Genomic DNA, 16314 nt, shown 5'->3' on the forward strand with positions numbered 1-16314 from the left:
TTTTAAATGGTTTAAAAGCACATAGAATAGCATATGTAGGCAAGTATATTTCTCCTCTTTTTATTAAGAAGCAAAAACAAAAAGGAAAAGAAAAAGAAACAGGGCAGAGTTCGGTGGTTGAATCATCCGTCCCCACCAATGCCAAAACCAAATCTACGCCCTTGGTATGTGACGTCAAAAGTGGGTTCTGGCATATCAAGTAAGAGGATGAGTCTAGCTACCTTACACCATTCTCCATGTGGCTGCTACAGATAGCTGAGAATACCAATAGTTATATGTCTGCTCCTGAAATCTTTCAGAGAAAACTGACACAAGCTCTAGATGACTGCTTGGGTTGTACATTATTACAGCTGAGGTGTTGATCACAAGACAAGGAGAAATGCAAGAGGAAGCCGAATGTGATGATGGTGGAAAACTGAGACTGTCTAAACTGATATAGGCAAAAGAACATCAAACTGAATGCAGACAAGTTTAAACTGAGACAAAAGGAGGTTACATATATAGGACACCTCCTGAAGGCAGATGGACTAAAACCAGGCATTGAAAAAGTGCATGACAGATGCCAAAACCAACAGATGTAGAAGGGGTCCAGAGGCTGCTGGGTATGGCGGATTACCTAACAAAGTTTTGCCCACACCTCTCTGGTCACCATGAGGCACTGAAGCAATTAACACACAGAAACTGTGAGTGGAAGTTTTCATCACAGCATGAGGATTTCGGTTCAGTTCAATTTTATTTATATAGCACCAAATCACAACAACAGTTACCTCAAGGGGCTTGATATTGTAAAGTAAAGACCTGGCAATGATACAGAGAAAACAGAGAAAACCCCAACAATCATATGATGTCAGAGTCACCAGCTGTAACTATATCCTTTGTCAAAAATGTAAGTTTTAAGCCTGATCTTAAAAAGCATTCCTCAAACTGACAGAGGTGATTGCAAATGCAATTTTCTCCAGTCCTGAAACATTATAACCTACAGAAATAACTGACAGTGCAGTTTGATGACTCAGACACAGGTTTGGGTGGAACATTTCAGGAGGTTGAGCCTATTGTTTCTGCAAGCAGAACACTCAAAGACACAGAGTGACGCCATGTTCAAATGGAAAAAGAATCCTTGGCTGTGGTGTTCAGAATGGAAAAGTTCCACCAGTAAACATCCAGCTGCAAAGTTATCGTTTAAAGTGCCTGTAAGTCATTAGAGGCCGTAGTGAAAAAGCCACTGAGTGCTCCTAAATAAATTCAGGAAAAACTATGTTATGCACTCAAAACTATGATTTGGATGTGGTGTACGTATCAGGAAATAATATGTTACTCGCCAATACTCTAAGCAGAGCATATCTTCCTGAATGTCCACCATTAATATGGTCTCTCATTTAGTACAGGACAGCAGATAATACAGATTCTCATTCAAAGGATACAGCAGGGATGGCTAAATGATAAAGTAAAAAAAGCAAGTGAAATGAGGCCATACTGTATTTGCAAAACGCAATAGTATCCAGATGTGAAGCCTGATAATGTAAGGAGAAAGTTCATTTATCGTTTACCATCCTCACATCTTGGTGTGGAAAGTTGCTAGAGAATGCATCTACTGACATGGCATGAATGACCAGATAAAGACATATACAGCCAAGTGTGATATCTTCAGAGTGGTAGGCTTCACACAACCAATAGAAACCCTCCTTCCATGTAAAATGCCAAGCAGTCCATGGACAAAGATGGGATTGGATTTGTTTTCATTTGACAACAGAGACTACTTTATCAGCGTAGTTATTACCAATATTTTGGTAATAAGCAATAGACAGTTAACCAGACACAAAGTCTACTACCATGATAAAGAAACTGAAAGCTCAGATAATGGATCTCAATGTACATCTCAAGAATTCCAGAGATTCAGCAGACTGTGGGAAAAACAATTGCTCCCATGGAGCAATGATAAGACAGAATCTTCCATAAAGGTAGCTAAAAGACTCTTGTTGCAAGTTGCAGGAGAGGATCCCTATCCTGTACTATTAGATCACTACAATCACACATTATCATAAGGTCTGGAAACCAGTGCAGCTCAGAGACGACTCAGACACCATGCCAGAATACTGTTGCTAAAAAACAAACAAAACAAGACTCCTGCACATCATGATCTGAAAAACAAACAGCACCAGAGTACCTGGTACAAATTATATGCTAGAAACCAGGTGACTGTGTGAGAGTACAGCCACTGGAACCTCACATACACTTGAGATTAGGTTGGATACTTAAGTCCATCGACACCGGGTCCTGTGAAGTCCAAATGGACTCTGATGGTGTGCTAAGGAGAAATTAGAGACATGATTAAGAGTGGACACAAGGCAAAGTCTATTCAGAAATGTGTCCTTTGTTTCAAACAGTTTTTTAATCCTTACTGCCTCACTTTCATTCTTTCTTTCTTTTTTTTCTTTCTCTCCACCAAGGTGAGGAAACTTCCTGATTGGTTAGGGACTTTCTTTGAGGAGCCTGTGGATTTTCTATGCCTGTATGGACCCAGTCAGTCCAGCAAGATGCATGTTAGGTTAAATGGTGATTATATCGAAAGTGGTGTGGATATTGTCTCTGCTATAAACCAGTAACCTGCCCAGCATGTTCCCTGCCTCCTGCCTCAGAACAGTAAGCTGCAGCCTCCCCCCATCCCCAAGTTGTATATGTGACAGTAAAACACTAAAAAAACGTGTTGTACTGGCAATAGTTACAACAAAAATAAAAACAGCAATAATGTTTAGTTTGTGAACTTTAATGTTAAATTGCATGATTTTTTTTTTTACACACATCAGATACATTGTTAATATTTACATCGACATAACTCAAATCTCTAAAAACAAATAGAAGAAAAACAGGTTAAACTGTTGAACTTTCTTTCATTATTTCAGTCAAAAGAGCTTATAATCATAATATTTATTTGGGTTTTACTATTCCACAAATGTGCAATGAATGTCAAAAGAAATGTGATGTAGGCTTCCTTTACTGTATATGAATATTGTAAATTGTAAAAAAACAAACAAAAACAAAACAAAAACAATAGTAATAAAACAAAATGTTACAGTCTTACAAAACACAAATCAAAACATGGCAATCATTGTCAGGACATCAAAAAGGAACAGAGTAAAAATGTATATATTTTTTATGGATGTAAAGCCCAAATTCTAGCATATTATATAGTATGTAGTAGTACTTATCAATAATAATAATACTAATAATAATCATAATAATAATAATAAAAAAGGAAGGATCTCTTGAAGATTAAATGTGTCACAAAAAGACAAAGATGTGTGTAAGTGTCTTTTCTCACAGCAGGTACAGCGATAACAAACTCCTTCAGTGGTTCAAACCAGATACCACTGCTTAAACTAAATGCTAGCACACATATCAAGCCATTGCAAGACAACAAGGTGAGCACAGGAGAAAGTCTCACAAGTTTTACTCTATTCCATTTACCATCACCATTAAGAGTAAACACTAAATTACCTTCAACACCTCAAGGTTTTTTTTTCACATCGAGCACAAACACAAGTATTTTCTTTTCTTTATTTTTTTTCCAAACATACATCTGACATGGCAAAAAATGTGAACTTTCAGTTTATGCTAATTTTCTGTGTCTAGAGGGCTTGCGTGTAGGAGGCGGTATCCTGAAATTGGCTCGTCAAGCATGTTAGCTTATGTATGGTCTGAAAGTAACAGTGTAAAATGGACTATGAAAATATGTGGAGTGTTATCATATATAACTGAGTATTGTCTAAAAAAATACAGTAGCAAGCTTTTATCTTCGGTTCCTTAGATTGATTTAAACTTATTTAGGTTATATTAGTACAAATCATATTTAAAAAATATTTAAATATGTTAAGTGGCTGGGCTGTCCTTGAAAAAGCCTTTTCACTTTATCCATGATTTGTTTTTTCCAGGACAACCCTTGTATGTGATTGTCTTCACCTTTTACCCGCACCAGTTAGTTGATAACTCTGAACGAACACAACCTAGAGAACAAGGAATATTTGGTCCAACTGTGGCCCACATTTGCAGATTTCTATGGACCATATTTGACCTTGACTGACTTCACTGATTCAGGAATGACCCTGCCTGCCTCAAATCTACCTCAAGTTTACTTTATGTGATCCAGGGGTCGGGTTTGCCTTGACATTTGAGCAAGATATTTACTATAACCCATACTAAGCCCGGCTCATGATTTGCGGGCCATATCTGTCCTACACAATACTTGGTAGAGCCTTAGGTGACAAAAAGTCATCCAGATTAGGCCCAAATGCATCTGCTATCTGAGAATGGACCCATGAAGTAATGAACCTCAAACCAACCTCTGAACACGTTTTCGTATAAAGATATGATTAATACAGCATATGGTAAACGGATAATGTAAACTGGGAAAGCGTAGCAAGTTGCCAATCAAGTATGTTTTTATTTCCCTTCAGATAATTTTAATGTAATTGCTAGCGTGAAAGCAAATGGACAAAAAAATCCAAGAAAAACTATGTCTTTGGCAACTACTGGTAGATGACAATGAAAATAACAGTAGCCTGAAGGGAAGGATAATGAGACATGGACAGTGAGCAGAAAGTAGGTACTGTTGGATCTCAAGCCCTTTGTTTTTCTTCTTAGCTAATGAGGATAACATTCTCTTCTAACAGTCCAAAATAGCCAGTCAAACTTCATAACAGCAAAGCAATTATGAAACGTAATGAAGGATCCAGCTGAAAGACTGCCAATTCACCTCTTCACATAACAACCCAGTCATTAACCGTCATTAAAGGGGTAGTCCATGTCATTACAGATTGATAATTAGTTTTACAAATTAATTGGCATTTCTTATATTTTTTTTAGTCCACCAGTAAACACCTGATCACACATACATTATAGTATATGACTTTCAAAGAAGCAAGCATATGATTGACAGACAGAATACAAACAAAAGAACCACGTTGCTATAAAAGGTCACTACCACTGTGGGAGATGTAAAAAAAAAAAAAAATAGAGAAAACATTTTGAGTGGCATATTCTGTACAGACAGTTGGCAAAACCCAAAATATTCAAAGGTGAGGAGGCAATAAAAAGCAAACAGGATGAGTGGGCACATGTGAAGGGTAAAGGATTGAGTGGTGGAAGAGAGTAGCTGGTGGCGAGGATGCTAACATCACGAGATAACTGGGGCCCTATAGCTTCAGTGGAGCAAGCAGCACACAATACACAGGGGATTGAGGGACACTTTCATATGGCAGGGGGAAGCCCACAAGTGTTTTAAGCCTATAGAGGAAACAGAAGCGAGGTGGGGATAGATGCACATCTGTTCAGCAGAGCTTTGTTTTTCACGAAGCATTTGTGGCACTATCATGTTGCCTCTCGCTGAGATAATAGTTACGTGGCATGTCACACAGATTGCTCCTTTGGGAAAGTGAATGGAGCTCGAGGGCCGTGGGTGGGGAAGCTCGTGTTGGAGTACATGGGCTCGTTGGAGGGGTGCTGAGTGTAAGGGTGCTGAGGCAGGAAAGTAACAGGAGGGTGAGCAGGCTGAGACTCGGGGAATTGTTCCATGTTGCAGACACGTTGGTAGCTCATATATTCAGCTGGGTTCAAAGGCTCTTCTGGATGCCTCCCAGAGTCCTGTGTGGAGACGGAAAAAAGAAGAAAATACTGCAGGGTCACAAAGTTTTTGATGAGAGTTGACTGAGCGACTTCACAGTAATACAGAACCATACACAGCAGAGCAGCGTCTTTTGAAGTACTCAAGCATTTTATGTCTTTAAATGATTTGGGCATGTCACACTTCTGCCATGTCACATATGCACAACACAACTCTTTGCACCGAGGGCCCTATATTCATGAATCACAAAGCTGCTGATCCTTTATTATAGAAAAATACAGAAATAAAATATCTTTCAATTGCAAAATATTAGGGTCACATACAGGAAAAGATAAGAGTTATCACATTTTAAATTCAAAATTTTATTCTTGATTTTTTTCCTCAACATTTTAACTTTTTTCTTTTAATTTCACCACCTTCACAAGATTTAATTATGCATTGTCAAAATCTAAAAATAGTCTGTCTATAGTTTAAAAACTCTCCATAACATGGTTCAAACCTCATTGACTCTAACTTACAAAATTATATTTATGTTAATAATCAGTGAGCCACTGATTTCACAGACCAAGACAAATTATTTATGCTGTTATCATCTTATAAAGTGTTTCTTTATAAATAAATGTCTACACAGAACAGCATGAAGTGTTTTGGTGTTGTAGTCTATCCTGCTTTTGTCAGTTTTTATGAAACAAAAACAGCCATTATTCTGATGTTACATGATGTTGTCAGAAGGGTCTGATTGTTCATCTGCTTTTTACAATGAAATGCTCTAAGTGCTACTTATAAAGCTTATAATGGCACTAAGATCTCTGATAGAGCAGCAAGTCTGCCTTCTCAGCATGTCAGTCACTTTGTTATCCTTGAACTGGGAATTTGGCTCCAACTTGGGAGTCGATGAGTTAGAATCAACAAATTCAGCTGGCAGAAAAGATGCAACTTTGGTATTTATTTTGTATTAAATAATAATTTAATTAGCACTTTTTTTAGGTCCATCCTCATTATAAACATCATTGATAGTGAATAAATATGTTGTGTATGTACTTCACACTTTAATATCTGCATAAATGCGATTTCCCGACAGAAAAGGCAATTATACACCTACTTGTGGGTGACATTGACAGGTTAGATTTACCTCACTGAATATTCTGCATTACCATCAGCAATCCCTTTACTAAATTAAATTGTGTGCCAACATGTGATTTGGTAGGTGGGAAGTCAAGTTTCAAACATCATAATTGTTTTCCGCTGTTACATTTGTTGACACTCCTTCCCAGAATGCTCCCTGTCCAATTCAACAGATTAGGGTTTTTTTAAAATAGCACAAGCAGATGAAGCCATGAACTCACCACAGTACACCACAGAAACAAAATTACCTTAGTGGCAGTATAACATTACCAGTCATGAATATAGTGCCCTCAGCACTGAGCTGTTTTGGGGGACTCTGAGAAATTAAATTTCTAGCTTTTTAAAGAACGTTAATTGAAATCACTGAAAACCTTAAGCAGCTCTAAATTAAATAGTGTTTTTAAAAGATCTTGGATGTGCTTTGAAGTGAGGCGATTATAATAAAAATGAAATGAGGTGGTGAATAGAAGACATGCAAAAACAAAACAAAATGATAAGAATGATAGTGAAAATGCAACTTACGAATAATCGTCAAGCATCTCTACATCTACGAAAACGATGATCCCAACTCTGTAAATATTGTGGTGGAGCAACAAAACCAGAAGGAGACTTAAACCTGCCTACAAATCATTGCATTCATCAAAACAAAGTATAAAATTGATAACTCCATTACATGAAAAGCTAGCCCAGCAGAACAAATAAATATAGTAAAATGGATAAAACATGAGGTACACATCGAGGAACTGTTAATAAGCAGGCAACCAGCACAATGACACACAAAAAAAAGATTTTTCAAATAGCATAACGTAAACCTCTGTATTGCTACATGTATGATATTTTGAGAGACAAAAGATGCTGTAATAGTAAAGCAAGGGGAAGCTGTTAATGGTGACAGTGTGAGAACTAAGCTTGTGTGAAGGTGAACTGGATTTTTCACAGCATAAGACATGCAAGTAAACCCCTCTTGACACACATGCAGCAGACATTGGCAGAAGCGTCTGAAAAGCTTATTTGTTTCAGGTCAGTATCAAGGACCACTGAAGATGTTAAGAAAACTTTCTACTTTGTCACGTTATTAATTTCTTTTGTGTGCAGAAAAGACCTTGGTGATATCAAGAAAAATTAAAAGCAGCAGTCTGAGGAGCAGCTTTTCCATCTTAAAGGCTTGTCTCAAGACATTTGGGATTTAGATTTGAAACTTTAGCAGACGTCTGTAGAAAAAGTCTGATTCAATGTTAGGTATTGTCCCTTTGAAGAGAAATACACCCTGCCTAATTCAAATACACTCTTGCACGAGTAAAAACCCTGAATTCTAAATTTGTAGGCTGAATAAATCAGAGATTATTTGATTTAAAAAAAAAAAAAATTCCCCTCTTGCCCCTGCGGGCGGTCTATCCTTCAAGCTCGTGTCTTCTACCAGAGGCCTGGGAGCTTGAGGGTCCTGCAGTATCTTAGCTGTTCCTGGGACTGCGCTCCTCTGGACAGAGATCTCCAATGTTGTTCCTGGGATCTGCTGGAGCCACTCGTCCAGCTTGGGAGTCACCGTACCTAGTGCTCCAATTACCACTGGGACCAGTGTTACCTTCACCTTCCACATCTTCTCAAGCTCTTCTCTGAGCCCTTTGTACTTCTCTAGCTGTTCCTTTTTACTGATGTTGTTGTCATTTGTGATCACTACAGCGACATCAGGAAGATGGAACACGAGAAGCTTGAGAAGTACAGGGGGGCAGTGGGCTCAGAAAAGAGCTCAGACAAGAGTTATATACCATCCAGTAATTTGATTCTTACAAAGAATATTAAGTTAGCATGCAGATAACAACTGGAAACTACTAATCTGGTTATTCTGTACATTTAAACAATGACCAACAAAAAGATTAAGTAAATGAAACCAAAATGTAACAAATTTAAAATGGAAACATAAGTGGATGAGAATGGATGGAAGGATGGATGATGGGTGAAAAACATTGTGGTATGTATTTTATTATTGTATTAATTGTCTTGATTTAGCTATTTATTTATTTAAATATGTGTCAGTTAAAAATTGTGTGTCACAGCAAACACCCTGTAAAGTTGCTTTTGCACCTCCATATATTTAAAAAAAAGAAGAAGAAGAAGAAAAACTCTATGCAGGCAGTCTGTTTTCCCTGTTTTTGTTTGAGCTGCATTATCCATCCACAAATTCATGCTTCATGCTTGGTCTGCACCTGTCATAAGACGTATGCACTGCACAGGTCACCAGTCTATCTCAGGGCTAACACAAAGAGACAGCCATTCACTCTTATGTCCACACCTTCAGCCAATTTAGAATCATCATTAAACCCCTGTATGTCTTTGGAAAGTTCCAAATGTGCAAAAGAAAAATCATAGAAAAATCATAGAAAAGTACTCTTGCTATGATTAACCAGACATTTTTTCTTTCTGTCCCAGACATTCTAGAATTGATTTTCAATTATAAAAAAAGACTGTTTAACATTGGAAGAGCAAGGCTTTGATGCTTGTATTTAGAACTTTAAAATATCACTGCAATTTGTAGATTAAATAACTCAAATGAAGGATACCAGCAAACAAAAATCGAACGTTTATTAAAGGTAGCAAAGAGAACATTTTTAGAGAACTTTTTATACGCATAAGGTAATCAGGGAAACTCAAAGCAAGACAAAAGAGAAAACTGACTATTAAAGTACAACATTAATGGACAAGAGGATTCAACTAAACACAGAGACATGAAAACACACTAAAATGATAGAAACACAAGGGAAGCTAGGATGAAGAACTTAAAGCACAAAACAAAACAATGAAAATCACACAACAGACCTAACCAGAGATTTCAAATATTACAAATGATCAGACTTATTGTGGAATACAAGGAAATCAAGACAGGAACACAAAACTGAACGTTAAACAGTGACTCAAGATTAAATCAAAATGGTGACAACAAAAAAACAGACACACATAGACACACACTTTTTTTTTTGTTAAATTTATGCTATTTTTTCCACTTAATGGTGACTCTGAATAGAGGCCAGTTTGAAAGCATCTTTTCTGTTGCTAACAAATTCCAGAGTTCCATTAAACTGCTGGGCAGTGAGCCCAGGAGTTTTCATGATTTAGGACAATTGCCTATCTGAAGCTGTGTAATGATTTTTGAAGGGAAATTAAATGCAAAGGTCATTTATGGAAAATACTTTTTTGGAATTAAGATTTAAAGGAGTACAAGACATTTTTATCAGCCTACTTATCAGAGTTATTTCCCCAATCAAAGTGTGTTTAAATAAGGAATGGCCATTACTCGAGGTATTTACTGCCCACAAGAAGTGAAAAAATAAAGTTGACTAAGTCCTGTCTGAAAAATGGGATCCTGAACATTACAATTAAACGTTTAATAACAAGATATTTAATAAGCTCACACTTAACATTAGCTTAGATTATTCTTTATTTTTAATTGCTATACTTCTCGATAGTTTCCATATCTGTGTTTTTCAGTAATGGTTAAACAATTAATAATAAAATAATATTGGAGGAACTCAACATTTAAATAACGTCACTGGTTACAGTTTCTTTTTTTTAATATATCTTAAATACATTGACCAGAAACTTTTGAGTGTACAGCTCAAAATTTAGATGTACAGCTTATAGGTAATAGTTGTAAGTGTAACGTATATATCTCAGCATTAATATAGAACAAGTTAACAGTGAGTTGAAACACAGTGTGTTTATTTCAATTCTATCTTTTTGGTAATTTAACTGTAGTGCATTTGTTGCTTAAGCCTAGTTCTGGTGCTATAGGTCAGAACGACAGTGTGTAGTAGTCTGTATACGTTATTAAGGCGGGGATAAGGGTCACTCATAGACACAGAAAGTCTATAAATGAGACAAGGTTGTTCCCAAACCCTGAAACTGCATCTAAGCTAGATGACAGAAGCCAACTGAAAACCTTCAACATACCTATGCTCTTCTTTCTTCCTGTCATGTGAGCAGAAGCAGATTGAACATTTGATGAAACAGAGATAGTACATCTGCAGTTAAATGTAGCTTTCCCTTCACTAGACTTGATCATGAACTGAGATTGTACCATTGTCCCTTATTTCAGGCTACCATGATTAATTTTATCTTCGCTACTTTAAACCACCTTAATTTGACATTTTTATTACAGTTTGTGGTTAATAAATGTACCTTGCATTGCACTGGCTGGGTGAATTAAAATAATTAACATAAAATAATTAACATAAAATTGTTACACTGAACATTACAACCTTAAAGTAAGCTTGAAGTAGAATGTGTATGTTTTCCTTTTTATAAAGAAAAAATAAAGACATTTCTTGGAGCTGTTTCACATTAAAAGTCGACATGCTTTGTTTCGGAGAGCGCTGCACATTGCACCATCAGTCACCATTGATCCATCGTTTCACAAATTACACATCTTACTCGTTCCAGCATTTAATTGAAGAGTAATTGGATTTATTGACCCTTGTGGTTTGATTTATTCCCATGTTGCTCAGCATCTGTGCTTCAGGCCACGTTCACTCCAAAATAAAACATTTGTCAAAAGTCTGTAATTCAACACAGTAATACAGCTGATATTTATGGTTTTGTAGAGTTCACTTAAACTTCCAGTATCATTTTATTCCCCTTGAGGAAAAAAACATGCACTGTTGGCAGTGTAAAAGAAAGACAACCACAGCCTGCCTACCAGCGCTGGTTTTGTCTAGCGTCACTATCCAGACAGCTAAGGCCAGAAAGAAGAACAAGAAGACAACAACAAGCACATAAGATGCCCTATTGTATTTAAACATAATAAACATAAACTACATCAGGAAACAGAAAAGGTCAAATTAAGTGGATATTTTTAAAAAGGAGCATCAATAGCTTTGACAGTATGGTTCTGTTCAAACAAACAGTTTGAAAACAATAAAAAACAAAGCTAATTGTGTTACCAGTTTCACAATTATTTCAAAACTATTGCAAGAAGTGTTTTGGAGGATTTGGATAATAGTGGAAACAAGCATTTGAAATGTAAAACTTCAAAAGCTATTTAAATTATTTTACACTATAATTGGGTTATACTCATAGGAAAGTCAGACTTCTAACTTTGTTTAAATGTAAAGCGAAAGCGCACAAAAAGAACCATCACCTGTGCATACTTAAAAAATGAACGCTAATCTAAATGAAATCTGATTCACCTTGAAGTCATTTTAAGCACCGGTATATAAAGAGTAGATAACATAACCTTGGAGAATGATGGCACAAATAAGTTTTCATATCTGATAATGTAATAGCTCTGTCAAAGCCAGCGGATGCTAGAAAAATACAATCAGGCTGTGATTAACAGTTCGCTGATTTATTTCACTGATTACTTCTAAATCATAGGCCAAAGGTGAACTGCACAGGCAGAAAATGAAATGATAATGTTGTCACCCTGGATATAAACTAGTGGTTGAGTCTCTGGCTCAGCAAACACAGATTTTATTGAATGGTGTAACCCCGTGACTGGAGCCAGCCAAGACAAGGCTTATTACAAACAGGGAATGTCAACAGGCATTTCCCCAGAGAAGTTAATGTTGGAACAGCGGGCCATCCGTTATAGAGCTGCTGACTGAACGTGTTATATAAACTAACAGAAGAAGTAAATCAATAAACATTAATTTTTCTGCTTTGTCTCAGAACTGTGGAACGTGAATGTTGAACAGATCCAATAATCTGTTTCGCTCAGATACCAGTTTTCAGATACTGTAATCTACTGTTTTTGCCCAGTGCTGGAAAAATGCGTTGACTTCTAGTTTTGTAAAAATGTTATTATTATGATTACACACTTCTAACACTACAAATGGTAATCCTTTGCGTTTGTGTCTATATTTCATAACCATTAAATACCAAACAGCGGTTTCAGTCATCACCCCTTTGGGCAGGCGGGCGGTAAGGGTCTAAGATTTATGAAAATCTTGTGAATGCAATAACTCGAGAAGAAAGACACCCAGGGTTTTCAAAATGATACCCTCAGTGTCTCCACTAAAAATCAAGGGTGAGTCAGAGTCTCAGTGACCTCAACCTAACCCACTAAACAGTGAACGTCAGATGTGCGGATCATGTCTACATTGGGTCCGTCGGTCCATGACCAATTTGGCACATCTATACGATGTCCAAACTAGGTCCACAAGATGTCCAACCATGAAACAACTTTAATGTCAGTGTGATGCTCAACACTTGAACTTTGGACTTATTCATTTTTCTGGAAATCATCTGGATGTCTATGACAGGTGCAAGAAATTTACATGATTAATGATTAATATCAATATTGTTCTTATCAACATAATACATTTGAATATGGGTTATATATAAAAAAGTACATGTGGGTATTTTTGGGGGGTTATTTTACATTTTGCTGTTTTTCTTCTACTGGTTTCTTTTATTTCAATTATTCAAATTATTTGTTTGTAACCAGTTTAAAAATGTCATTTATGTGTTGAAATATTAAAAACATTGAAATCCATGTTAAAATATAAAATAAAAATGTTTAAAATATTTAGAAAAATGTTAGGCTTCCTTTTAAAAGGAATATGATATGTTTAACAAGTTTAAAAGAGCATTTGCATTATATTTGGTTCATTTTCACAAGTATCCTGTTTTCTTGTGAAGACCTTTCTAAGAGGAAGTAAATGTGGTTGTGATCAGTAGCAAGACTGAGAGAGGTTGTGATGAAAAGTATGAGAAGATTGTGCAAGTGTGTATGAACTGGATTATCTGCTCGACAGTCTTTGTCGATACACACATTTTGCAAACTGCCTTTGAGAAACTCGGGACATGCTCCATGCAGAAGCTCACTTTTTTTAGTGTCAAGAGCCCGCGCCATCTTGGAGACGTCTGCTGATCACTCTGCATTCCTTCACACATAACTGTTTCAGTACATAAAACATGGGCCTACAAAGACTATATAAGCAGCATTAAAACAAGGTTTAAAATGAGTCAAAGTCTGGCACTGAAAACATGTCCACAACAAACACATTTGGACTATTAGTAGCCAGTACACGGAGGTCCTACGGACCTCAACACTAGACGTTCAACAGATGTAGAAAAAAAAAAGACACCTGGAAATACAAAACAACCCCCTCAGTGGACCAAAATGTATGTCCAAAATGACTTACAAAAGATATCACTCGGTAGTCACTTTGCACAGTGGAAAAGGTCAGAGGTCAGGTTTTCTAAAACTCTTGTGAATGCTATGATTCAAGTAAGATGTTATCTAAGATTTTGATACTATATCTACTGAAAACTACATCTACTAGGAGGCAGAGGGATACCACTGGCCACAATATTCACAATATTTTTAAAAGTTATGATACTTTGACACAAGACTTTCTTTCTTTCTTTCTTTCTTTCTTTCTTTCTTTCTTTCTTTCTACCATAAAACTAATACACTCTTTACATTTTTCCACTTACAGGATGTGAGTGTGATAGAGATTTTGAGAACCCAAAACCAGAAATAATTGTATTTAACTGTGGATATTTTTTGGACGAATTCTTCCAGCATGCAGCTGCCAAAGGTTTAATACCAAAGATAAGTCTTGGGTGTTAGTAAAGACTTGGCTCCACATCAAAGCCGGGGTACTGTATGCAAGAATATTGAAATCTGTAATTTATTTAGCCTTAATCTCAGGATGGTGCAGTAGCACATTTTATTGATATACTGTCTATTTGGTAACAAAAAAAAATAATGCTATCTTTTTTCAAATTTCAACTGGTTTTAATCCACATTTAAATATTTACCGGCATCTACACTAAATAGACTATGTTTCTTTTCTCTTATGCAAATAGGTTCTTAGGCTTAAAATCTTACTGCACTACACAAAATACATGAGACCATTTCTCAGTACATTTAGTGCACCCTTGCAATAATAATGTGTACTTAAACTGTCAGTGCTACTGATGCTTCTGCTAGACTAATTGTCTGGTAATTTACAAACAGTTGCTACTAATACTCTACTGGCTGCTTGTTATGTAGCTTTTGATTAGCCTTGCCCCCACCTGACATTCACTTGTAGGCCCCGACTTTGTTGGTAGTTTATTGTTGTCACTCTCCAATCTCTGCTGGGCTGGGCTGCATTGCATGACTGCTTGCCTGAAGTAATCCTTTGTCGTCTCTCTCTCTCTTTTGCTAATATAAAATGTGTAATGCAAGTCCAATCTTTTTTGTTACATCTCTGGCCATCTCTGCACTCACTCAGAACAAATTTGAACAAGTTTTATGCTCCCTGTGTAGAAATATAGAAATATCACTATAGTACTTTCTTCAGACTTTGTCCAAACAGTGTAAGTTAGAAAAAACTAATAATACATACAAATACAACACTGTGCAAAAGTGCCATCATCATTTCTTTATGCCTTGCTTTGAAGGATAGGCATTAGTTGCTTTTTCTCTCGTTTTCAGTGCAGTCCTTGTTTTTTTTTTTGTTTGTTTTGCCACCTAGAACTGACCTATTAAAATATTTCAGTATAAAAATGGCACCTCACTCAAGGGATGAACCCATTTTGTGTCACATGCATTACAAACAACTTACTTAACTATAAATAAGTAACTCATCATAATCATTCTGCAAAAACATTTTTGTCCATTTCATCAGTTGAATAAAACATGCACAAAGATAAAAAGTATGCACAAAAACAGAAACACAATTTTTGCACCAACAAGATGATGGCTAAAGCATTACTAGCTGGAAATTTGGCATGTCTTCGCCTGATGTACAGTGTGTCCTTATAAAGTGCGAGGAAACTGGACAAGTGGGGCACAAAAGAATAAGTGTCGGGCCTTCAAAACTATCTATAGCCGATGGACAGTACTTATAGTAACTCTTTAAAATACAGTGGAAGCTCTGTCAGGGTTTGGGCTGAATTTCAGTCAGTGGTGTTGGAGAAATTGATGGAATTATGGGCTCCATCAGATTTTTTACTTACCATGCAAAGCCATCTGGAAAGAGTATAAATGGTAATGGGTTTATTTTTTAGCATGGAGTACTAGTGAAATAAAATGATGCCTGGAGAGAAACACAGAGGTCTGGGCACAGAGTGAAACACAGTGCCCAGACCTCAACATCTTTTAATCCATCTGGGATCATCTTGACAGAGAATGGAGCCAAAAATGGTCAGCATCCAATGAAGAGTACATTGGAAGTCCCTTCATAAACCCTGGAGAACTATACCTGAAGACTACTTAAAAATGATAAGAAAACTTGTATAAGTTCATTCAGGCTGTGTCGAAGGATGAAGGTGGTGATAGCAAATACTGACTTTCAAGTTTGTTATAATTGTTCCTTTTCTTGTTTTACTAGCAAAAAAACCCCAAAAAGCAGTATGGCTTAAGAATATGGCACAGTCCATTGGATAATTTAGGAAAGAATAGAACAGAGTAGCATTTTATTGTCATTGTACATGTATGATGACATATGGAATAAATTAGGAAATTTAAATAAATACATAAAAACATTTTATAGTAAAATTATTGTCACTCTCCCAGTCTATGCAATGCAAAGTTTGCTCTGCATTTGCAGGGACAGGCTAGTTTACTCTACATTCAAAAAATG

The 16314-nt window shown here is 36.5% G+C and overlaps 1 protein-coding gene across 4 annotated transcripts in view; it reads right to left on the reverse strand.

Moving 5' to 3' along the window:
* Positions 1-3958: 3958 nt before the first annotated feature.
* nectin1b (nectin cell adhesion molecule 1b) overlaps positions 3959-16314 on the reverse strand; it is a 161390-nt gene continuing 149034 nt past the window's right edge. For 2 of the 4 annotated variants that reach the window (XM_082501714.1, XM_082501717.1), the window contains one exon: positions 3959-5637. In XM_082501714.1, coding sequence (XP_082357840.1) covers positions 5404-5637 — 234 coding nt within the window. In that variant the 3' untranslated portion in view covers positions 3959-5403. The remainder of the gene's footprint in view (positions 5638-16314) is intronic. The other 2 variants (XM_082501716.1, XM_082501718.1) reach the window with 1 other exon arrangement.

The sequence above is a fragment of the Aulonocara stuartgranti genome (genome assembly GCF_965226115.1).
Source record: "Aulonocara stuartgranti genome assembly, chromosome: 14".
Taxonomy (NCBI): domain Eukaryota; kingdom Metazoa; phylum Chordata; class Actinopteri; order Cichliformes; family Cichlidae; genus Aulonocara; species Aulonocara stuartgranti.